The sequence below is a fragment of the Dendropsophus ebraccatus genome, chromosome 12 (genome assembly GCF_027789765.1).
Source record: "Dendropsophus ebraccatus isolate aDenEbr1 chromosome 12, aDenEbr1.pat, whole genome shotgun sequence".
Taxonomy (NCBI): domain Eukaryota; kingdom Metazoa; phylum Chordata; class Amphibia; order Anura; family Hylidae; genus Dendropsophus; species Dendropsophus ebraccatus.
Genome location: NC_091465.1, coordinates 90,077,489 through 90,103,412, shown reverse-complemented (window position 1 = coordinate 90,103,412; position 25,924 = coordinate 90,077,489). Strand labels below are relative to the sequence as shown.

Genomic DNA, 25,924 nt, shown 5'->3' with positions numbered 1-25,924 from the left:
TGTCCGATACTGCCCGCTGAGCTGGTGTATCTAATCCTGTGGTGTCCGATACTGCCTGCTGAGCTGGTGTATCTAAGCCTATGATGCGGAATACTGTTCGCAGAGCTGGTGTATCTAATCTTATGATGTGCTATATTATCCTCTGAGTTGGTGTACCTTATCCTATCATGTGTGATACTGTCCTCTGAGCTGATGTATCTAATCCTACCATGTGTGATACTGTCCGCTGAGTTGGTGTACCTAATCCTACCATGTGTGATACTGTCCGCTAAAATGGCGTATCTAATCCTACCATGTGTGATACTGTCCTCTGAGCTGGTGTATCTAATCCTACCATGTGTGATACTGTCCTCTGAGCTGGTGTATCTAATCCTACCATGTGTGATACTGTCCTCTGAGCTGGTGTATCTAAGCCTACCATGTGTGATACTGTCCGCTGAGCTGGTGTATCTAATCCTACCATGTGTGATACTGTCCGCTGAGCTGGTGTATCTAATCCTACCATGTGTGATACTGTCCTCTGAGCTGGTGTATCTAATCCTACCATGTGTGATACTGTCCTCTGAGCTGGTGTATCTAATCCTACCATGTGTGATACTGTCCTCTAAGCTGGTGTATCTAATCCTACCATCCTGCGCTTGTCCTTCCATGGCGGACCCTGAAGGGCAGCAGAAGGTTCTGTAATCTCGTGTCCTTCGGTTATCGCCGCCCTGAGATTGGCGTTTACCTGCAGACGTAAAGGTGCGGAGTGAGGGGGGGCAGCGTGGGCTCCGGGCCCCTGGGTGGGCCCAGCCCCGGCCTTTATATACTCACCCAGGGTCCTCGCCAAGATTTGTTGGCAACAACCATCAGTCCGAGAGCAGCAAGATGGGGAAGAAGGTAAGATGGGGCACACCGGCGGGGTATCACAGGGGATGAGCTTAGATACACTACCTATAAGGAGTTACAGTATATTATAGATTAAGGAAAGCAAATCATCAGGCAGTGTCAGATACACATTATCAGCCTCAGCAGACCGTATCACACATGGTAGGATTAGATACAGAGGCTCAGCAGACAGTATCACACATGGTAGGATTAGATACAGCAGCTCAGAAGACCGTATCACACATGGTAGGATTAGATACAGAGGGTCAGCAGACAGTATCACACATGGTAGGATTAGATACAGCAGCTCAGAAGACCGTATCACACATACTAGGATTAGATACAGCAGCTCAGAAGACCGTATCACACATGGTAGGATTAGATACAGAGGCTCAGCAGACAGTATCACACATGGTAGGATTAGATACAGCAGCTCAGCAGACAGTATCACACATGGTAGGATTAGATACATGGATCAGCAGACAGTATCACACATGGTAGGATTAGATACAGAGGCTCAGCAGACAGTATCACACATGGTAGGATTAGATACAGAGGCTCAGCAGACAGTATCACACATGGTAGGATTAGATACAGAGGCTCAGCAGACAGTATCACACATGGTAGGATTAGATACAGAGGCTCAGCAGACAGTATCACACATGGTAGGAATAGATACAGAGGCTCAGCAGACCGTATCACACATGGTAGGATTAGATACAGAGGCTCAGCAGACGGTATCACACATGGTAGGATTAGATACAGAGGCTCAGCAGACGGTATCACACATGGTAGGATTAGATACAGAGGCTCAGCATACAGTAACACACATGGTAGGATTAGATACATCAGCTCTGCAGACTATCACACATGGTAGGATTAGATACAGAGGCTCAGCAGACAGTATCACACATGGTAGGATTAGATACAGAGGCTCAGCAGACGGTATCACACATGGTAGGATTAGATACAGAGGCTCAGCAGACAGTATCACACATGGTAGGATTAGATACAGAGGCTCAGCAGACAGTATCACACATGGCAGGATTAGATACAGAGGCTCAGCAGACCGTATCACACATGGTAGGATTAGATACAGAGGCTCAGCATACAGTAACACACATGGTAGGATTAGATACAGAGGCTCAGCAGACAGTATCACACATGGTGGGATTAGATACAGCAGCTCAGCATACAGTAACACACATGGTAGGATTAGATACAGAGGCTCAGCAGACAGTATCACACATGGTAGGATTTGATACAGAGGCTCAGCAGACGGTATCTCACATGGTGGGATTAGATACAGCAGCTCAGCAGACAGTATCACACATGGTAGGATTAGATACAGAGGCTCAGCATACAGTATCACACATGGTAGGATTAGATACAGAGGCTCAGCAGACAGTATCACACATGGTGGGATTAGATACAGAGGCTCAGCAGACAGTATCACACATGGTAGGATTAGATACAGAGGCTCAGCAGACAGTATCACACATGGTAGGATTAGATACAGAGGCTCAGCAGACAGTATCACACATGGTAGGATTTGATACAGAGGCTGAGCAGACGGTATCTCACATGGTGGGATTAGATACAGCAGCTCAGCAGACAGTATCACACATGGTAGGAATAGATACAGAGGCTCAGCAGACCGTATCACACATGGTAGGATTAGATACAGAGGCTCAGCAGACGGTATCACACATGGTAGGATTAGATACAGAGGCTCAGCATACAGTAACACACATGGTAGGATTAGATACATCAGCTCTGCAGACTATCACACATGGTAGGATTAGATACAGAGGCTCAGCAGACAGTATCACACATGGTAGGATTAGATACAGAGGCTCAGCAGACGGTATCACACATGGTAGGATTAGATACAGAGGCTCAGCAGACAGTATCACACATGGTAGGATTAGATACAGAGGCTCAGCAGACAGTATCACACATGGTAGGATTAGATACAGAGGCTCAGCAGACCGTATCACACATGGTAGGATTAGATACAGAGGCTCAGCATACAGTAACACACATGGTAGGATTAGATACAGAGGCTCAGCAGACAGTATCACACATGGTGGGATTAGATACAGCAGCTCAGCATACAGTAACACACATGGTAGGATTAGATACAGAGGCTCAGCAGACAGTATCACACATGGTAGGATTTGATACAGAGGCTCAGCAGACGGTATCTCACATGGTGGGATTAGATACAGCAGCTCAGCAGACAGTATCACACATGGTAGGATTAGATACAGAGGCTCAGCAGACAGTATCACACATGGTAGGATTTGATACAGAGGCTGAGCAGACGGTATCTCACATGGTGGGATTAGATACAGCAGCTCAGCAGACAGTATCACACATGGTAGGATTTGATACAGAGGCTGAGCAGACGGTATCTCACATGGTAGGATTAGATACAGAGGCTCAGCAGACAGTATCACACATGGTAGGATTAGATACAGCAGCTCAGCAGACAGTATCACACATGGTGGGATTAGATACAGAGGCTGAGCAGACGGTATCACACATGGTAGGATTTGATACAGAGGCTGAGCAGACGGTATCTCACATGGTAGGATTAGATACATGGCTCAGCAGACAGTATCACACATGGTAGGATTAGATACAGAGGCTCAGCAGACAGTATCACACATGGTGGGATTAGATACAGAGGCTCAGCAGACAGTATCACACATGGTAGGATTAGATACAGCAGCTCAGCAGACAGTATCACACATGGTGGGATTAGATACAGCAGCTCAGCAGACAGTATCACACATGGTAGGATTAGATACAGAGGCTCAGCAGAAAGTATTACACATGGTAGGATTAGATACAGCAGCTCAGCAGACAGTATCACACATGGTAGGATTAGATACAGAGGCTGAGCAGACGGTATCTCACATGGTAGGATTAGATACAGAGGCTCAGCAGACAGTATCACACATGGTAGGATTAGATACAGCAGCTCAGCAGACAGTATCACACATGGTAGGATTAGATACAGAGGCTCAGCAGACAGTATCACACATGGTAGGATTTGATACAGAGGCTCAGCAGACAGTATCACACATGGTAGGATTAGATACAGCAGCTCAGCAGACAGTATCACACATGGTAGGATTAGATACAGAGGCTCAGCAGACAGTATCACACATGGTAGGATTAGATACAGAGGCTGAGCAGACGGTATCTCACATGGTGGGATTAGATACAGCAGCTCAGCAGACAGTATCACACATGGTAGGATTTGATACAGAGGCTGAGCAGACGGTATCTCACATGGTGGGATTAGATACAGAGGCTCAACTCAGTAGACAGTATCACATATGGTAAGCTTAGATATCGTGGCTCATCATACAGTATCACACGGGACAGGATTAGATACAGCAGCTCAGCAGACAGAATCATGCATGGTAGGATTAGATACAGTGGATTACCACACAGTATCACACATGATAGGATTAGATACAGTGATTCAGCAGACAGTATTACAAATGATAGGATTAGATACATTTGCTCATCAGAGAGTATCACACCTCACATGATTAGATACAGAGACAATATGACATGTTTTCGGCAGACATTATAGGTTAGATACATTAGATTATATATTAGATATGTTTAGAAAACAGAATTGCTTATGGCAGGATTAGACATACATAATAAGCTTAGATACAGTAACTCAGCAGACAATATCATACAGGATTAGCTTAGATACACAACTTATTTAGAAATGCTGTATATGAGGCTGTGTGTAATGAGTGTCAGCTCCTTGGGTCAGGTCTCTCAGTAGTGAGGCTGGTTATTATCTACTACTAGCCCTATGGACAGGAATTTACTAGAAGCTTCATTTATATATATATATATATATATATATATATATATATATATATACACACACTGCGCCTGTCACTCCGGGCACACGACCAGATAATAATTTGCTGTACAATTGTGCAATGCTGATATTCTATCGCTCTCTTTATCGTGTCCGGCTGGAATTCCTTTTACCCGTATAACAGAGATTACGGAGAGGTGTTTACCTGACACATTATATACCAGATAAGAGACTGTAAGAGGTTACTGCTACTAAAGGCAAGATAAGAAAGAACAGAAAGTTCTGAGATATCAGCGGAAAACATTATAAAAAACGCTATATATATATATATATATATATACCATAATAACATCTACTTGTATCACCATCAAGAACAAAACGTTACCATCAATGAGAAGGCATAACTATAATACTGCTCCTATATACAGGAATATAACTACTATAATACTGCTCCCTATATACAGGAATATACTACTATAATACTGCTCCTATATACAGGAATATAACTACTATAATACTGCTCCTATATACAAGAATATAACTACTATAATACTGCTCCTATATACAGGGATATACTACTATAATACTGCTCCTATATACAGGGATATACTACTATAATACTGCTCCTATATACAGGAATATAATACTGCTCCTATATACAGGAATATACTACTATAATACTGCTCCTATATACAGGGATATACTACTATAATACTGCTCCCTATATACAGGAATATAACTACTATAATACTGCTCCTATATACAGGAATATAACTACTATAATACTGCTGCTATATACAGGAATATAACTACTATAATAATGCTCCTATATACAGGAATATAACTACTATAATACTGCTCCTATATACAGGGATATACTACTATAATACTGCTCCTATATACAGGAATATAACTACTATAATACTGCCCCCCTATATACAGGGATATAAGTACTATAATACTGCTCCTATATACAGGGATATAATACTGCCCCCTATATACAGGAATATAACTACTATAATACTGCTCCTATATACAGGAATATAACTGCTATAATACTGCTCCTATATACAGGAATATAACTACTATAATACTGCTCCTATATACAGGGATATAACTACTATAATACTGCTCCTATATACAGGGATATAACTACTATAATACTGCTCCTATATACAGGGATATAACTACTATAATACTGCTCCGATATACAGGAATATACTACTATAATACTGCTCCTATATACAGGGATATAACTACTATAATACTGCTCCTATATACAGGGATATAACTACTATAATACTGCTCCTATATACAGGGATATAACTACTATAATACTGCTCCTATATACAGGAATATAACTGCTATAATACTGCCCCCTATATACAGGAATATAACTACTATAATACTGCTCCTATATACAGGGATATAACTACTATAATACTGCTCCTATATACAGGGATATAACTACTATAATACTGCTCCGATATACAGGAATATACTACTATAATACTGCTCCTATATACAGGGATATAACTACTATAATACTGCTCCTATATACAGGGATATAACTACTATAATACTGCTCCTATATACAGGGATATAACTACTATAATACTGCTCCTATATACAGGAATATACTACTATAATACTGCTCCTATATACAGGGATATACTACTATAATACTGCTCCTATATACAGGAATATAACTACTATAATACTGCCCCCTATATACAGGAATATAACTACTATAATACTGCTGCTATATACAGGAATATAACTACTATAATACTGCTCCTATATACAGGGATATAACTACTATAATACTGCTCCTATATACAGGAATATACTACTATAATACTGCTCCTATATACAGGAATATACTACTATAATGCTGCTCCTATATACAGGAATATAACTACTATAATACTGCTCCTATATACAGGAATATACTACTATAATACTGCTCCTATATACAGGAATATACTACTATAATACTGCTCCTATATACAGGAATATAACTACTATAATACTGCCTCCTATATACAGGGATGTACTACTATAATACTGCTCCTTTATACAGGGATATACTACTATAATACTGCTCCTATATACAGGAATATACTAATATAATACTGCTCCTTTATACAGGAATATAACTACTATAATACTGCTCCTATATACAGGGATATACTACTATAATACTGCTCCTATATACAGGAATATAACTACTATAATACTGCCCCTATATACAGGAATATAACTACTATAATGGGATGGGATGTGCAGCGGTTCCATTCTCTCCAGTTCGTGTTTTGCAATTCTCCCTCTCTGAACAGCTAGCACTCCTTTATAAGACCCACATGACCAAAATTAGCAGGAGATGCCTGTGCTCACATGTCTGGACCCTATGTCTTCCCCATTCTGTGAGAGCAGCAGTGGTAAGTGTAATACCATATCCATACTTGTGTCGTTTGGGGGCAGCCTTCCCCGCCGGTGGTGCTGGCTGGCTTTTGGTGGGGCTTTTTGGGTCTGGTCCTGTGACATTGGGGTTGCAGGGCCGTTCCATGGCCTCCCTTCCCTGCACGTGCACGCTTTGCGGGGATGGCGGTCGCTGACCGACACGGTGTGGAGTTAGCATAGGGACCCGTGTGGACCAGAGGACCTGCGCGGTGGTACACGGGGCAATATGGCTTGATCAATTCATATACAGACACTCTGGTGTTGATTTTTAATATAGGCCTAGCGGCATTAGTATCAGCCATAGATGGGATGTGCAGCGGTTCCATTCTCTCCAGTTCGTGTCATAACTACTATAATACTGCTCCTATATACAGGGATATAACTACTATAATACTGCTCCTATATACAGGAATATACTACTATAATACTGCTCCTATATACAGGAATATAACTACTATAATACTGCTCCTATATACAGGAATATAACTACTATAATACTGCTCCTATATACAGGGATATACTACTATAATACTGCTCCTATATACAGGAATATAACTACTATAATACTGCCCCCTATATACAGGAATATAACTACTATAATACTGCTCCTATATACAGGGATATAACTACTATAATACTGCTCCCTATATACAGGAATATAACTACTATAATACTGCTCCTATATACAGGAATATACTACTATAATACTGCTCCCTATATACAGGAATATACTACTATAATACTGCTCCCTATATACAAGAATATAACTACTATAATACTGCTCCTATATACAGGAATATAACTACTATAATACTGCTCCCTATATACAGGAATATAACTACTATAATACTGCTCCTATATACAGGGATATAACTACTATAATACTGCTCCCTATATACAGGAATATACTACTATAATACTGCTCCTATATACAGGGATATAACTACTATAATACTGCTCCTATATACAGGAATATAACTACTATAATACTGCTCCTATATACAGGGATATAACTACTATAATACTGCTCCTATATACAGGAATATACTACTATAATACTGCTCCTATATACAGGAATATACTACTATAATACTGCTCCTATATACAGGAATATAACTACTATAATACTGCTCCTATATACAGGGATATAACTACTATAATACTGCTCCTATATACAGGAATATAACTACTATAATACTGCCTCCTATATACAGGGATATAACTACTATAATACTGCCCCTATATACAGGAATATACTACTATAATACTGCCCCCTATATACAGGAATATAACTACTATAATACTGCTCCTATATACAGGGATATAACTACTATAATACTGCTCCTATATACAGGAATATAACTACTATAATACTGCTCCTATATACAGGAATATAACTACTATAATACTGCCTCCTATATACAGGGATATAACTACTATAATACTGCCCCTATATACAGGAATATACTACTATAATACTGCTCCCTATATACAGGGATATAACTACTATAATACTGCTCCTATATACAGGAATATAACTACTATAATACTGCCCCCCTACATACAGGAATATACTACTATAATACTGCTCCTATATACAGGGATATACTACTATAATACTGCTCTCTATGTGTTGCCTCTTCCAGGTCACGTTTCTCTTTGATCAGTGTTTGTTCTTTGCTGATGACCTTGTGATACTGTGAATAGATGGAGGAGAGTGTATTGCAGCACATTCCTCCCTCTGTCACTAGATGGCAGCATTGTTGGGTTATGGGGCAGAGATGAGGGGTTTGCTGTCCACAGAGATGTATGGGGCTGCAGCTCCCCTCGGTCCCCATGTTGTCCCTGTCTATAACCTTAAGGACAGCTCCCCTCCGATCGGCTGCGATGCTCTGCAGAGTATGATCTCTTGCTTCTTCCCTTACAGGAGAATTACGATATGTTCTCGGTGGAGGCCGGGAAGGGGGATGAGGGGGAGATGGACGTGAAAATTAAGAAGAAAGAAGGAAAAGGACCCAAGAAAAAAGAGAAGCTGGAAAGTATGAAGAAGGAGATGGACATTGTAAGTAGAGATGAGCGGCAGAGCGCTCGGCCTTCCACTCCCCGAGGCTGCAGCCATTGCTGTGGTGTATCCTGGGAGTTGTAGTGCACACACCACAGTCTGAGGGAGAAACAGTATATACATCGCTGAGATAAGTGTACAAGAACACAGCATCTACCAGTACAATGCTGCAGAACTCCAAAGTGCAGGGAGCAGAATTATAAATGCAGCTCCGGAGGATAAGACATAAAGTTACAGTAGAATAGTGAGTGCGGCTCTGGAGATAAGATAATGCAACCGCAGGACATTGAGTGCGGCTCCAGAGGTTAAGACATGATGTAACAGCAGAATAGTGAGCGCAGCTCTGGAGAATAAGACATTATGTAACAATATTGAAGTGAAGAGAGCTGAGATGTAATATTGCACACAGCCTGAGGAGAAGGGTGGCGCTGTTTTCAGATTGATCACTCTGATAGGTGGACATGATGGAAGGAGATCTCAGCAGCTCTTAGATACCACAGTCGCTTCTCCACCCTGCGGTGGAAATATCCGCCATGTAAAATAAACCCGCAGCTCGTCTATCCCCTCCTGGCTATTACTCTCTGTTATCAGCCAAGTCACACTGAAGGGCCGGGGAATACCATTGGCCGCAATAACAAGTCACCCAGCTTTTCCAGACTCCTGAATGGGAGGTATAGGCTCCTTCTCACTATGTCTCTTCTTGTAGAACGACCATGAGGTGTCCGTAGAGGAGCTGGAGCTGAAGTACCAGACCAGCGTCACCAGAGTAAGTCAGTGCCGGGAGCGTAATAACCCTATAATGTACAGTGCAGATCTGCTCACCCTCCTGTAACCCGCAGGGTATGAAGACCAGCTATGCTGCCGAGATCCTGATCCGGGATGGACCCAATGAGCTGAAGCCCCCTAAGGGGACCCCGGAGTACGTGAAGTTTGCCCGCCAGCTGGCAGGGGGGCTGCAGTGCCTGATGTGGGTGGCCGCTGTCATCTGCCTCATCGCCTTCGGGATCCAGTGCTCACAGGGGGACCTGACCAGCGCCGACAATGTGAGTTAAATATGGTATACTGTCATACAGCGTACAGACTGCAGTGTCATACATGAGAACGCAGGACATGCACAAGGTGTGGACCCCTATTACCTGGGAGACCTAGCCATAGACCACCACGTTACTCAAAAACCTTCATCTAGGCGTCAGTTCACTGATAACTAAGGGCACAGTCCCTTGCATAATAGACTTTAGTTTTTTAGTAAGCAGTAAGCCCCCTTACCAGCAGGGCCCTGTGGGTGGCACAGGCTGCAGATAGGGTAACAGTGCCAAATATCAGAACACATAAATAACACTGCTATATAGAGTCACTACCACAGTACACAACAAAAATGATGTGCTGACTGGTGGCAGTGCCACATAATACCTGGGGTCCACCAAGCAGTCTGACCAACAATACTGACATACCATGACCAAATAATACCCAAATAATGCTGTCATACAGTGACCAAATAATACAGCCATACCATGACCAAATAATACCGTCATACAGTGACCAAATAATACAGCCATACCATGACCAAATAATACCGTCATACAGTGACCAAATAATACAGCCATACCATGACCAAATAATACCGTCATACAGTGACCAAATAATACAACCATACCATGACCAAATAATACCGTCATACAGTGACCACATAATATAGCCATACCATGACCAAATAATACCGTCATACAGTGACCAAATAATACAACCATACCATGACCAAATACTACCGTCATACAGTGACCAAATAATACAGCCATACCATGACCAAATAATACCGTCATACAGTGACCAAATAATACAGCCATACCATGACCAAATAATACCGTCATACAGTGACCAAATAATATAGCCATACCATGACCAAATAATACCGTCATACAGTGACCAAATAATACAGCCATACCATGACCAAATAATACCGTCATACAGTGACCAAATAATACAGCCATGCCATGACCAAATAATAGCATCATACAATGACCAAATAATACTGCCATATCATGACCAAATAATACTGCCATACAGTGACCAAATAATACAGCAATATGGTGACCAAATAATACAGTCAAACCATGACCAAACAATACTGCCATAAAGTGACCAAATAATACAGCCAATAATACAGCCATATAGTTACCATATTAAACAGCCGTACCATGACCAAACCATACTGTCATACAGTGACCATATTATACAGCCATACCATGACCAAACAATACTGCCATACAGTGACCAAATAATACAGCCATATAATGACCAAACAATACTGTCATACAATGACCAAATAATACCGTCATACAGTGACCATATTATACTGCCATATTATGACCAAACCATCCTGCCATACAGTGACCATATTATACAGCAATACCATGACCAAACAATACTGTCATAGAGTGACCAGATAATACTGTGATACCATGACTAAACAATACTGCCATACAGTGACCAAATAATATGGAAATATAGTGATCAAATAACTGGACCATGCAGTGCAAAAATATTATTGCCATAAAGTTACCAAAAACAGCTCGATACATAAAATTATCTAAGGACAAGTAGGAACAAGGCCCCAACATCAGGCCTGATAACAATCATTGTGTCAGGACGGGGAGGCAGGGACTAGACACGACAGTGAGCCCTAATGCTGAACCCACAAACTGTCCCTATCTACTTGCCACGCACGGCCCTAGGTGGCTGTGGACAACCACAAAGACGTTCCATCAAGTGAGGCCAGAGATGGTAAAGGGTCCCATAAAGTGAGGCTAGAGATGGTAAAGGGTCCCATCAAGAGAGGCCAGAGATGGTAAAGGATACCATCAAGAGAGGCCAGAGATGGTAAAGGATACCATCAAGAGAGGCCACGGATGGTAAAGGATACCATCAAGAGAGGTGGGAGATGGTAAAGGATACCATCAAGAGAGGCGGGAGATGGTAAAGGATACCATCAAGAGAGGCCAGAGATGGTAAAGGATACCATCAAGAGAGGCCAGAGATGGTAAAGGATACCATCAAGAGAGGCCAGAGATGGTAAAGGATACCATCAAGAGAGGCCAGAGATGGTAAAGGATACCATCAAGAGAGGCCAGAGACGGTAAAGAGTCCCATCAAGAGAGGTGGGAGATGGTAAAGGATACCATCAAGAGAGGCGGGAGATGGTAAAGGATACCATCAAGAGAGGCGGGAGATGGTAAAGGATACCATCAAGAGAGGCCAGAGATGGTAAAGGATACCATCAAGAGAGGCCAGAGATGGTAAAGGATACCATCAAGAGAGGCGGGAGATGGTAAAGGATACCATCAAGAGAGGTGGGAGATGGTAAAGGATACCATCAAGAGAGGCGGGAGATGGTAAAGGATACCATCAAGAGAGGCGGGAGATGGTAAAGGATACCATCAAGAGAGGCGGGAGATGGTAAAGGATACCATCAAGAGAGGCAGGAGATGGTAAAGGATACCATCAAGAGAGGCGGGAGATGGTAAAGGATACCATCAAGAGAGGCGGGAGATGGTAAAGGATACCATCAAGAGAGGCCAGAGATGGTAAAGGATACCATCAAGAGAGGCCAGAGATGGTAAAGGATACCATCAAGAGAGGCCAGAGATGGTAAAGGATACCATCAAGAGAGGCCAGAGACGGTAAAGAGTCCCATCAAGAGAGGTGGGAGATGGTAAAGGATACCATCAAGAGAGGCGGGAGATGGTAAAGGATACCATCAAGAGAGGCGGGAGATGGTAAAGGATACCATCAAGAGAGGCCAGAGATGGTAAAGGATACCATCAAGAGAGGCCAGAGATGGTAAAGGATACCATCAAGAGAGGCGGGAGATGGTAAAGGATACCATCAAGAGAGGTGGGAGATGGTAAAGGATACCATCAAGAGAGGCGGGAGATGGTAAAGGATACCATCAAGAGAGGCGGGAGATGGTAAAGGATACCATCAAGAGAGGCAGGAGATGGTAAAGGATACCATCAAGAGAGGCGGGAGATGGTAAAGGGTCCCATCAAGAGAGGCCGTAGATGGCAATTGGTTTAACCTAGTGGGGACAAAGATGGTAAAGGGTCCCATCAAGAGAGGCCGTAGATGGCAATTGGTCCAACCTAGTGAGACCAGACAGTCATGGGTCCTTTTAAGTTCAGAGATTGTCATGGGTCCCATGAAGAGAAGCCAAAGATGACCATAGGACATTTCAATTGAGGCCAGCGACAGCCATGGCTTCCATTAAGGAAAGCCAGAGAAATTTGTGGGTAGTTGTGGGTACCATTAGGAAAGCCAGAGAAATTTGTGGGTAGTTGTGGGTACCATTAGGAAAGATCAGAGATAGTTGTGGATCCCATGAAGCAAGGCAACAGATCACCATAGTACACTTTGACTGAGGCCAGAGACGGCCATGGTTCCCATCAAGAGAGGCCAGGAATGACCAGTATTCCAAAGGCCAGAGATGGAAAAGGTTTCCATAAATCACCACACTATTATCTAGTATCTTCTATGTTGATGTTAGATGTTCTGCAGAGTGTTGCCCATCTGTAAAATGTGGAAGAGGCCACCAGAGGCTTCATTCATTAATCTGCCCACTGTCTTCTTCTTCCAGTTGTATTTGGCCGTTACCCTCATAGCTGTTGTGGTCGTCACTGGTTGCTTTGGTTATTACCAAGAATTCAAGAGCACAAACATCATTGCCAGCTTTAAGAACCTTGTGCCTCAGGTATTACACATGATGTTCATAAGAATGGCCTCCAGTGGTTGCGTCATTCATCGTTTAGAACGGAAAGGCTGCAGGTCATAGCTTAAAGCGACTCTGTACCCACAATCTGTCCCCCCAAACCACTTGTACCGTCGGATAGCTGCTTTTAATCCAAAATCTGTCCTGGGGTCCGTTCGGCAGGTGATGCAGTTGTTGTCCTAAAAAACAACTTTTAAACTTTCAGCTTCGTGCCCTATGGCCGTGGCTTACATTGTGTATGTATCAGGCTGGCATCACCTCTCCGTCCCTCCTCCCCACCCTCTTCATTAGAAATGCTCCAGGCAGATTGTCTCCATGCTGATCATTGCACATGTGCCTTAACCATCCAGCGCATGTTTAGTATTGACAAAGCTGCCGAATAGTAGGCAATCTGCCTGGAGCATTCCTATTGATGAGGAGGGTGGGGAGGAGGGACGGAGAGGTGGTGCCAGCCTAATGCATACACACGAAGCTTCACGAAGGGCACAAAGCTGCAAGTTTAAAAGTTGTTTTTTTAGGACAATAACTGCATCACCTGCTGAACGGACCCCAGGTCCGATCTTGGAATCAAAGCAGCTATCCGACGGTACAAGCGGTTTGGGGGGGTCAGATTGTGGGTACAGAGTCACTTTAATGTTGACATCCATAATTTCTGTTTTCAGCAAGCCACCGTAATACGAGATGGGGAAAAGTTTCAGATCAATGCCAACCAACTGGTGGTGGGAGACCTGGTGGAGATTAAGGGTGGGGACCGTGTACCAGCTGACATCAGAATTATCACAGCACAGGGATGTAAGGTAAGCCCCCCTCCCCCATCACTTTATTTGTGTAGACTATAACAAACGAGTGTAGAGCCACTATTCTGTGGCTCTCCAGCTATTGCAAATAAGCTTCACACTGTCAGGGCATGATGAGAAATGTTGGAACACAATGTTTAAACCTCAATACAACAACTGAAACTGCAAAGTATGGACAATGTGGCCAATTGTCCAATGGCTGACTTCATAGTTTGAAACTTGGGAATAGTTAGTTGTCATGTTACAGCTGGTGCCTTTCGCTCATGGCCGCCATCATGTTTCAGGTGGATAACTCTTCCCTTACTGGTGAATCCGAACCCCAGACTCGTTCTCCAGAATATACCCATGAGAGTCCCCTGGAAACAAGGAACATTGCCTTCTTCTCCACTATGTGTCTGGAAGGTAAAGAGGCCTACAGAATATCTAGTCACTGACAATCTATTCAGACTCTACCGTCATAGAGTACCTATCCTTCTGAGGACAGGGGTGGTGTTTTCCTAAGTCGTTACCAAGAACAATAACTTCTCGTCTTCTCTACAGGAACCGCCACAGGAATAATCATCAACACCGGAGACCGCACCATCATTGGCCGTATTGCCAGCTTGGCATCAGGCGTGGGGAATGAGAAAACACCAATTGCCATTGAGATTGAGCACTTTGTGGACATCATCGCTGGTTTGGCCATTTTTTTCGGAGCTACTTTTTTTGTGGTTGCCATGGTGATTGGCTATCCCTTCCTCAGGGCTATGGTCTTTTTCATGGCTATTGTGGTAGCCTATGTACCTGAGGGTCTTCTGGCCACTGTCACGGTGAGAAAACAAGTTACTGATAGCCCTAAAGATTGACCACAATGGACCCTCACACCATGAGTGGACCTGTTCTCGTATCTCCTGGGATTCTTATGTTTTTAACTCTGTCATCAGGTATGTCTCTCTCTCACGGCCAAGCGTCTTGCCCGAAAAAATTGTGTCGTCAAAAACCTTGAAGCTGTGGAGACCCTGGGATCTACATCAGTCATCTGCTCCGACAAGACCGGAACTTTAACCCAGAACCGGATGACTGTGTCTCATTTGTGGTTTGACAACCAGATCCATTCTGCTGACACCACAGAAGACCAGTCAGGTGAACTTTAGGACCCCGAGAGTCTCCAATATCACTGAGTGTTCACTTCATAGTAACTTAATGTTCTCTCTTTTTAGGACAAAGCTTTGACCAGACATCGGACACCTGGAGAGCTCTGAGTAAGGTGGTCAGCCTCTGTAACCGAGCCTCCTTCAAGGGTGGGCAAGATGGAGTCCCAATACCCAAGGTGAGAACTATTAACAAGAACCTAATATGACATGTAAAATAGATTCACCAACTTACTGGGTGGTCACCAAACAAGTTGTCTCATTCCATAGCGCATCGTCATCGGAGACGCCTCGGAGACGGCTCTGCTGAAGTTCTCTGAGCTGACAGTCGGTAACGTTATGGAGTACAGAGACCGCTTCAAGAAAGCAACAGAAGTTCCCTTCAACTCAACCAACAAATTTCAGGTGAGAAGAGAGAAGTAGGGATAGCAAACTGACAAAGAGGACCAGAGGGGGGCCGCAAAAAACTTCTCCTGTCCAGCCCATCCAAGATGGCCTTCTAGAGATGATGATATTTCACTCCCCAGCTGTCCATCCATGAGCTCCAGGATCCCCTAGACCTGCGCTACCTGCTGGTGATGAAGGGCGCCCCAGAGCGAATCCTGGAGAGATGCTCCACCATCATGATCAAAGGTCAGGAGCTTCCTCTGGACACCCAATGGCAAGAAGCCTTCCAGACGGCTTACATGGACCTCGGGGGCCTTGGGGAGAGAGTCCTGGGTGAGTCCGCGTAGACCTCACAATACTCCTAAGTCTGGGAGTTGTAGTTCTGCCACAGATAGGAGATCCTGACTGCGGTATTAGACCCGTTGCACTATACTGGGACTATTCAATTATATTTTACCACTTCTTGCACCATCAGGTTTTTGTCACCTCTACCTCAACGAAAAGGAGTATCCCCGTGGATATAACTTTGACACCGAAGAGATGAACTTCCCCACCAGCGGCCTGTGCTTTGCCGGATTAATCTCTATGATTGACCCCCCTAGAGCCACTGTACCGGACGCTGTCATGAAATGCCGAACTGCTGGAATCCGAGTAAGTAAATAGACAGTTCTGTGAGGCTCCACGGCTCCACCTACAGACAGAGGTTATACCATGAAAAAAATTCATTCATTGCGTCAGTAAGTCACTGTGTAAAGAAAAACAAGCAATACCAAGTGTGGCCACATGGAGTGCTCTCTGAGAAACACAGAACACCAAGCTCCTATATTCAATTCATTTTGCTCCCCCTCAGGTCATCATGGTCACCGGAGACCATCCAATCACAGCCAAGGCTATTGCGGCAAGCGTTGGTATCATCTCCGAAGGCAGCGAGACAGTGGAGGACATTGCAGCCCGCCTGCGCATTCCTGTGGAGCAAGTGAACAAACGGTAATAAAAACTCATCACTGTCCAATAACACTCTGATAATCAGGCAGATACAGGGACTACCAGATGCCGGATTAGCAGATTTTTCTTACAGGGGTCTTCAAATCAAGTAAGCACCTTCTTGGGGTGGTTGCGGGGGGGGGGGGGGGGGGGGGGGGGGGAGGTTTACTCACTGATCAAACATGTGATGGTCATCAATGAGTAATTGATTAATCAGTAATTTTTCCCCTATGGTGGCGCTGCAGGGAACACATACTAGGGGTTCTAGCGTGAGGACTTTGTAGGATCTCCTGTAACAAGTAGGGGTTGTCCCCTAAAGAGGAGGACTCCTTTAAGGTGGGGATGTTTTACAACATACAGCACCTGGCGCTTTACAGTATTTGCACATGTGACTCCTCAGGGACGCCCGGGCCTGTGTCATCAATGGCGGACAGATAAAAGACATGACCAGCGAGGAGCTGGTGGAGGCGCTGAAGATGCACCCGGAGATGGTGTTCGCCCGTACGTCCCCCCAGCAGAAGCTAATCATTGTGGAGAGTTGTCAGAAACTGGTAAATACAGGAACATCCTCAGTCACTATGGGGGGGGGGGCACCTAATAACCCAATGGTCTCAGGAGCTCACACTCAGCACTGACCCCCATACTGCTTCCTGCCCTTACAGGGAGCCATTGTGGCTGTGACCGGGGATGGTGTCAACGACTCTCCTGCCCTGAAGAAGGCCGACATCGGAGTAGCCATGGGAATCGCTGGATCTGACGCTGCCAAAAACGCGGCCGACATGATCCTATTGGACGATAACTTTGCGTCCATCGTGACAGGAGTGGAGCAGGGTAAGAGCGGAGGAGGATGGAGGGTCCAGTTCTCTCCCCATCACACACAATACTCACGACACATCTTCCTTCTCAGGACGTCTCATTTTTGATAATCTGAAAAAGTCCATCGCCTATACCCTGACCAAGAACATTCCCGAACTGGCGCCATATCTCATCTACATCACCGCCAGCGTGCCCCTCCCCCTGGGCTGCATCACCATCCTCTTCATTGAGCTCTGCACAGATATTGTGAGTACCAAACACCGAGCTGGCCCTACATGGTAATATACAGTATTACATTACTCCAGAGCTGTAATCTCAATGCTGCAGCCTTCAGAACTGAAATCTCATAGTTCTGCTTGTTTAGCGTCTGCACAGACAGTAGTGGATTATAATAGGGGCGTTTCGGGTGGCAGCCCGGGGCCCTGAGCTCCTGGGGAGCCCATGACCAGCCAAAAAGACTTATACTTTCAGTGGTGTACTGTCTCCTGGCTACACTTCCGCCATGATTTGCAAAAATCACCGTTTTTTATGGCAATTTTGCACAAATCAGGACATCATGACATTATCTGTCCTGTACTATGAATGCCAGGCTAGTGCTGCCATAGTTAAAGTGGGGTGGGGGGGCCCAGGCTTGGTGAACAGCCCGGGGCCTATGGGAAAGTTAATCCGCCCCTGTGCACAGAGCTTGCATTATGTGACACTGACTGAATCCTGTAACAACCAGCAGAATAGTGAGTGCAGCTCTGGAGTACAATATAGGATGTAACTCAGGATCAGTAGTGTAATATACATCTTGCACATATATTATACGGAGAACACTATAAATCTCTGCCCATTCTTTCTGTGCTCAGTTCCCCTCTGTGTCTCTGGCCTATGAGAAAGCAGAAAGTGACATCATGCACCTGAAGCCGAGAAACCCTCGCCGGGACCGCCTGGTGAATGAGGCTCTGGCCGTGTATTCTTACTTCCAGATAGGTAAATGAAGAGGAGATATGAGATCTAGTAATCTAAAGCATATGAGTGGTGTGGGGGCAGACTAGTCCTGTAAGGAAAGGTTGTCACTAGAGATGAGCGAACCGGGTTTGGGTTCGAGTCCATCCGAACCCAAACTTTCAGCATTTGATTAGCGGTGGCTGATGAACTTGGATAAAGCTCTAAGGTTGTCTGGAAAACATGGATACAGCCAATGACTATATCCATGTTTTCCTCATAGCCTTAGAGCTTTATCCAACTTCAACAGCCGCCACTAATCAAATGCCAAAAGTTCGGGTTCGGATGGACTCCAGCTGCTCTAGGTTCGCTCATCTCTAGTTGTCACTCATCTCCGTCTCCTCTATTTCCAGGCATTATTCAGTCATTTGCCGGCTTCGTAGATTACTTCACGGTAATGGCGCAGGAGGGCTGGTTCCCAGCCTACTGCATCGGGCTCCGCGCCAACTGGGAGGACCAGCACCTACAGGACCTGCAGGACAGCTACGGCCAGGAATGGGTAATACAAGATGGAGGAAATCCAATACATCAGTACCCCCGCTTCAGTCCTGTGTCATTGGGGTCTCCTCCTCCTCCATGCTGTTATGGGCTTCTGTCCTTCATACACATGTGCAGTACTCTTCAGCATCCTGCAGGGGGCACTGTAGCACACGAGGCAGTCATTGGGGTCTGCTCTGCTCTGTTATGGGCTTCTGTCCTTCATACACATGTGCAGTACTCTCCATCGTCCTGCAGGGGGCACTGTAGCACACGAGGCAGTCATTGGGGTCTCCTCTGCTCTGTTATGGGCTTCTGTCCTTCATACACATGTGCAGTACTCTCCATCGTCCTGCAGGGGGCACTGTAGCACACTTGGGGGAGTCATTGGGGTCTGCTCTGCTCTGTTATGGGCTTCTGTCCTTCATACACATGTGCAGTACTCTCCATCGTCCTGCAGGGGGCACTGTAGCACACTAGGGGCAGTCATTGGGGTCTTCTCCTCCTCTGATCTGTTATGGGCTTCGGTTCTCCATACAGCTGGGCAGTACTCTCCAGCATCCTGGAGGGGGCACTGTAGCACACTTGGGGCAGTCATGGGGGTCTCCTCTGCTCTGTTATGGGCTTCTGTCCTTCATACACATGTGCAGTACTCTCCAGCATCCTGGAGGGGCACTGTAGCACACTAGGGGCAGTCATTGAGGTCTTCTCTGCTCTGGGCTTCTGTCCTTCATAGACATGTGCAGTACTCTCCAGCATCCTGGAGGGGGCACTGTAGCACACTTGGGGCAGTCATTGGGGTCTCCTCCATGCTGTTATGGGCTTCTGTTCTCCATACACATGGGCAGTACTCTGTAGCAACCTGCAGGGGGAACTGTAGCACACTAGGGGCAGTCATTGGGGTCTTCTCCTCCTCTGATCTGTTATGGGCTTCTGTTCTCCATACAGCTGGGCAGTACTCTCCAGCATCCTGCAGGGGGCACTGTAGCACATTTGGGGCAGTCATTGGGGTCTCCTCCATGCTGTTATGGGCTTCGGTTCTCCATACACATGTGCAGTACTCTCCAGCATCCTGGAGGGGCACTGTAGCACACTTGGGGCAGTCATTGAGGTCTCCTCTGCTCTGTCATGGGCTTCTGTTCTCCATACACCTGGGCAGTACTCTCCAGCATCCTGCAGGGGGCACTGTAGCACACTTGGGGCAGTCATTGGGGTCTCCTCCATGCTGTTATGGGCTTCGGTTCTCCATACACCTGGGCAGTACTCTCCAGCATCCTGGAGGGGGCACTGTAGCACACTTGGGGCAGTCATTGGGGTCTCCTCTGCTCTGTCATGGGCTTCTGTTCTCCATACACCTGGGCAGTACTCTCCAGCATCCTGCAGGGGGCACTGTAGCACACCTGGGGCAGGACTCTGATCTCCTGTGTCTCTGATCTCCAGACATTCAGCCAGCGCCTCTACCAGCAATACAACTGCTACACCTGCTTCTTCATCAGCATTGAGATCTGCCAGATCTCGGACGTCCTTATCAGGAAGACCCGGCGTCTCTCCGTCTTCCAGCAGGGATTTTTCAGGTAACTCCAGAGCCTGCTGTGGCCCCTCAGACACTGGGGCCCAATAACTTTTTGGTTCTGCTGAGGGGTGGAGCATCTTAATGTCTACGTTCATCCTTCAGGAATAAAGTCCTGGTGATCGCCATCATCTTCCAGTTGTGTCTCGGTAACTTCTTGTGTTACTGCCCAGGAATGCCCAACGTCTTCAACTTCATGCCCATCCGGTAAGAATGCCAGGTGTTGTGTGGTGACCCCTGGAGCAGGACATGACCTCCGACCTCTGGGCCTCGTCTTATCCTCTCCTCTTCTCCTCAGGTTCCAGTGGTGGCTCGTCCCTGTGCCATTCGGTATCTTGATTTTCGTCTATGATGAGATCCGTAAGCTCGGAGTCCGCAGACACCCAGGAAGTGAGTACATCTACCCTCAAGCCTGTGTGTCCCAGGGGGGACACGGTCTACAGATCAGCGCTGTATTATTAAAGTGATAGACACATAAGCATTTTAGTTGAGTGCTGTCCAGGCTCCTCCCTTTACTTAGGCCCCGCCCCTCGATCTTCACAGCAGTTTCCTAACAATCTTTATCCCACAGGCAGATGCTTGTATCTTTCTATGCAATAACTTCATGCTGAGCTTGTGCTCATACAAAGCTGCCAATCAGCACAAGAAGAGATGCAGTATAATGTATGGGGTGAGGGGGGCAGAGCTGCAGACCAGCAGTGTACAGTATGGGGTGAGGGGGGCAGAGCTGCAGACCAGCAGTGTACAGTATGGGGTGAGGGGGGCAGAGCTGCAGACCAGCAGTGTAATGTATGGGGTGAGGGGGGCAGAGCTGCAGACCAGCAGTGTACAGTATGGGGTGAGGGGGGCAGAGCTGCAGACCAGCAGTGTACAGTATGGGGTGAGGGGGGCAGAGCTGCAGACCAGCAGTGTACAGTATGGGGTGAGGGGGGCAGAGCTGCAGACCAGCAGTGTACAGTATGGGGTGAGGGGGCAGAGCTGCAGACCAGCAGTGTAATGTATGGGGTGAGGGGGGCAGAGCTGCAGACCAGCAGTGTACAGTATGGGGTGAGGGGGCAGAGCTGCAGACCAGCAGTGTACAGTATGGGGTGAGGGGGGCAGAGCTGCAGACCAGCAGTGTAATGTATGGGGTGAGGGGGACAGAGCTGCAGACCAGCAGTGTACAGTATGGGGTGAGGGGGGCAGAGCTGCAGACCAGCAGTGTACAGTATGGGGTGAGGGGGGCAGAGCTGCAGACCAGCAGTGTAATGTATGGGGTGAGGGGGGCAGAGCTGCAGATAAGCAGTGTACAGTATGAGGTGAGGGGGGCAGAGCTGCAGACCAGCAGTGTACAGTATGGGGTGAGGGGGGCAGAGCTGCAGACCAGCAGTGTACAGTATGGGGTGAGGGGGGCAGAGCTGCGGACCAGCAGTGTACAGTATGGGGTGAGGGGGGCAGAGCTGCAGACCAGCAGTGTAATGTATGAGGTGAGGGGGGCAGAGCTGCAGACCAGCAGTGTAATGTATGGGGTGAGGGGGGCAGAGACCAGCAGTGTAATGTATGGGGTGAGGGGGGCAGAGCTGCAGACCAGCAGTGTACAGTATGGGGTAAGGGGGGCAGAGCTGCAGACCAGCAGTGTACAGTATGGGGTGAGGGGGGCAGAGCTGCAGACCAGCAGTGTAATGTATGGGGTGAGGGGGGCAGAGACCAGCAGTGTAATGTATGGGGTGAGGGGGGCAGAGCTGCAGACCAGCAGTGTACAGTATGGGGTGAGGGGGGCAGAGCTGCAGACCAGCAGTGTACAGTATGGGGTGAGGGGGGCAGAGCTGCAGACCAGCAGTGTACAGTATGGGGTGAGGGGGGCAGATCTGCAGACCAGCAGTGTAATGTATGGGGTGAGGGGGGCAGAGACCAGCAGTGTAATGTATGGGGTGAGGGGGGCAGAGCTGCAGACCAGCAGTGTACAGTATGGGGTGAGGGGGGCAGAGCTGCAGACCAGCAGTGTACAGTATGGGGTGAGGGGGGCAGAGCTGCAGACCAGCAGTGTACAGTATGGGGTGAGGGGGGCAGAGCTGCAGACCAGCAGTGTACAGTATGGGGTGAGGGGGGCAGAGCTGCAGACCAGCAGTGTACAGTATGGGGTGAGGGGGGCAGAGCTGCAGACCAGCAGTGTAATGTATGGGGTGAGGGGGGCAGAGCTGCAGACCAGCAGTGTACAGTATGGGGTGAGGGGGGCAGAGCTGCAGACCAGCAGTGTAATGTATGGGGTGAGGGGGGCAGAGCTGCAGACCAGCAGTGTACAGTATGGGGTGAGGGGGGCAGAGCTGCAGACCAGCAGTGTAATGTATGGGGTGAGGGGGGCAGAGCTGCAGACCAGCAGTGTACAGTATGGGGTAAGGGGGGCAGAGCTGCAGACCAGCAGTGTACAGTATGAGGTGAGGGGGGCAGAGCTGCAGACCAGCAGTGTACAGTATGGGGTGAGGGGGGCAGAGCTGCAGACCAGCAGTGTACAGTATGGGGTGAGGGGGCCAGAGCTGCAGACCAGCAGTGTACAGTATGGGGTGAGGGGGGCAGAGCTGCAGACCAGCAGTGTACAGTATGGGGTGAGGGGGGCAGAGCTGCAGACCAGCAGTGTAATGTATGAGGTGAGGGGGGCAGAGCTGCAGACCAGCAGTGTACAGTATGGGGGGCATCACTATGATGGTGCCGTCTCATTGTAGTATCCCCCGCACTGATCTAATCCCATCCTGACAGTGTTTCATGTTACCGTCCCTTTAAATCGTCCTCATACTGACTGTGTGTTCTCCCGCAGGCTGGTGGGACAAGGAGCTTTACTATTAGACGGTCCGGACCCCGTCACATACCCTCCTCCTCCTCCTCCGCAGCTGAAGACACAGGAAGTCAGGCCCTCACTCACAAGGAGCCCGTTCTGGATTTTCTCCGTTCACCGACGCAAGACGACGAATCAGAGAATCTGCTGTAAATAACAAATCAGGAAACGTTAATCTAAGAAACGGCGCGGCCTGTGAGCTCCTCGGGTACAGCTGCCGAGTCGCTCCACAGTACCGTGGGGGATACGCAGTCTGAGGGGCGGGAGATTCCTGCTGTGACTCCGCCCATCACACTCCAGGATGGGGGTGGGGGTGGCTGTAGATTGCACGTGATGTCACAGCTCTGTACAATGGAGATCGCCGAGTTATACAAATAAATTATTAATAGAGTGATACCTGCCTGTCGTCTCCTGTATGTGAACCAGGAAGCTCCGGATGAACACAGCTCCAAGTCCTGTTAGAAACTTATAGTGTGAATTGGGTTGTTAGGAGCGTACTTAGTCGGGACAATCCCCTGTGAGCTGTCAGGCTGTAATACACAACACAGCAAAAGCAGAATGAAGAATGCAGCTCCGGATGTGATTACAGAGCAGGGACAGGGAAACGTCGGCCCTCCAGCTGTTGCTAAACTAAAATTGGTGGGAACTGTAGTTTAGCAACAGCTGGAAAAGGCTCCTCATCCCTGTAATAGAAGAAGATGCAGCTCATCTCCCCTGCTGCTATGTCCCTACTGCACAGGAGACGCTGGGGAGGACGGTGTGTCCCTTATAGGGTGTCCCTTATAGCGTGTCCCTTATAGCGTGTCCCTTATAGCGTGTCCCTTATAGCGTGTCCCTTATAGCGTGTCCCTTATAGCGTGTCCCTTATAGCGTGTCTCTTATAGCGTGTCCCTTATAGTATGTCTCTTATAGCGTGTCTCTTATAGCGTGTCCCTTATAGCGTGTCTCTTATAGCGTGTCTCTTATAGCGTCTCTCACCTTATCTCTTATAGTGTGTCTCTTATAGCGTGTCCCTTATAGTGTGTCCCTTATAGCGTGTCCCTTATAGCGTGTCCCTTATAGTGTGTCCCTTATAGTGTGTCCCTTATAGTGTGTCCCTTATAGCGTGTCCCTTATAGCGTGTCCCTTATAGCGTGTCTCTTATAGCGTGTCTCTTATAGCGTGTCTCTTATAGCGTCTCTCACCTTATCTCTTATAGTGTGTCTCTTATAGCGTGTCCCTTATAGCGTCTCTTATAGCGTGTCTCTTATAGTGTGTCTCTTATAGCGTGTCCCTTATAGCGTCTCTCACCTTATCTCTTATAGTGTGTCTCTTATAGCGTGTCCCTTATAGTGTGTCCCTTATAGTGTGTCCCTTATAGTGTGTCCCTTATAGTGTGTCCCTTATAGTGTGTCCCTTATAGTGTGTCCCTTATAGTGTGTCCCTTATAGCGTGTCCCTTATAGCGTGTCTCTTATAGCGTGTCTCTTATAGCGTGTCTCTTATAGCGTGTCCCTTATAGCGTGTCCCTTATAGCGTGTCTCTTATAGCGTGTCTCTTATAGCGTGTCCCTTATAGCGTGTCTCTTATAGCGTGTCCCTTATAGCGTGTCCCTTATAGCGTGTCCCTTATAGCGCGTCCCTTATAGCGCGTCCCTTATAGCGCGTCCCTTATAGCGTGTCTCTTATAGCGTGTCTCTTATAGCGTGTCCCTTATAGCGTGTCTCTTATAGCGTGTCTCTTATAGCGTCTCTCACCTTATCTCTTATAGTGTGTCTCTTATAGCGTGTCCCTTATAGTGTGTCCCTTATAGTGTGTCCCTTATAGTGTGTCCCTTATAGTGTGTCCCTTATAGTGTGTCCCTTATAGTGTGTCCCTTATAGTGTGTCCCTTATAGTGTGTCCCTTATAGTGTGTCTCTTATAGCGTGTCCCTTATAGCGTGTCTCTTATAGCGTGTCTCTTATAGCGTGTCT

The 25,924-nt window shown here is 46.6% G+C and overlaps 1 protein-coding gene across 1 annotated transcript; it reads left to right on the top strand.

Moving 5' to 3' along the window:
* The first annotated feature begins 793 nt into the window (after window positions 1–793).
* Window positions 794–24,367, top strand: ATP4A (ATPase H+/K+ transporting subunit alpha). The gene is made up of 23 exons (XM_069948871.1): window positions 794–879; window positions 9,117–9,251; window positions 9,958–10,017; window positions 10,091–10,294; window positions 13,882–13,995; window positions 14,676–14,810; window positions 15,095–15,212; window positions 15,351–15,619; window positions 15,734–15,932; window positions 16,010–16,119; window positions 16,211–16,345; window positions 16,468–16,660; window positions 16,803–16,978; window positions 17,178–17,314; window positions 17,712–17,862; window positions 17,974–18,142; window positions 18,219–18,373; window positions 18,979–19,102; window positions 19,471–19,616; window positions 21,035–21,168; window positions 21,270–21,371; window positions 21,463–21,554; window positions 23,956–24,367. The coding sequence occupies exons 1-23, from the start codon at window positions 868–870 to the stop codon at window positions 23,982–23,984; spliced, it is 3,099 nt and encodes a 1,032-aa protein (XP_069804972.1). The 5' UTR covers window positions 794–867; the 3' UTR covers window positions 23,985–24,367.
* The last annotated feature ends 1,557 nt before the right edge of the window (window positions 24,368–25,924 follow it).

What these genes read in the sequence shown, in the direction of transcription:
- ATP4A (XM_069948871.1), top strand. An exon ending in TGAAGAAGGAGATGGACATT is followed by an intron (nt 9,252 to 9,957) that starts GTAAGTAGAGAT and finishes CTCTTCTTGTAG; the next exon opens with AACGACCATGAGGTGTCCGT. An exon ending in CTCCACTATGTGTCTGGAAG is followed by an intron (nt 15,213 to 15,350) that starts GTAAAGAGGCCT and finishes TCTTCTCTACAG; the next exon opens with GAACCGCCACAGGAATAATC.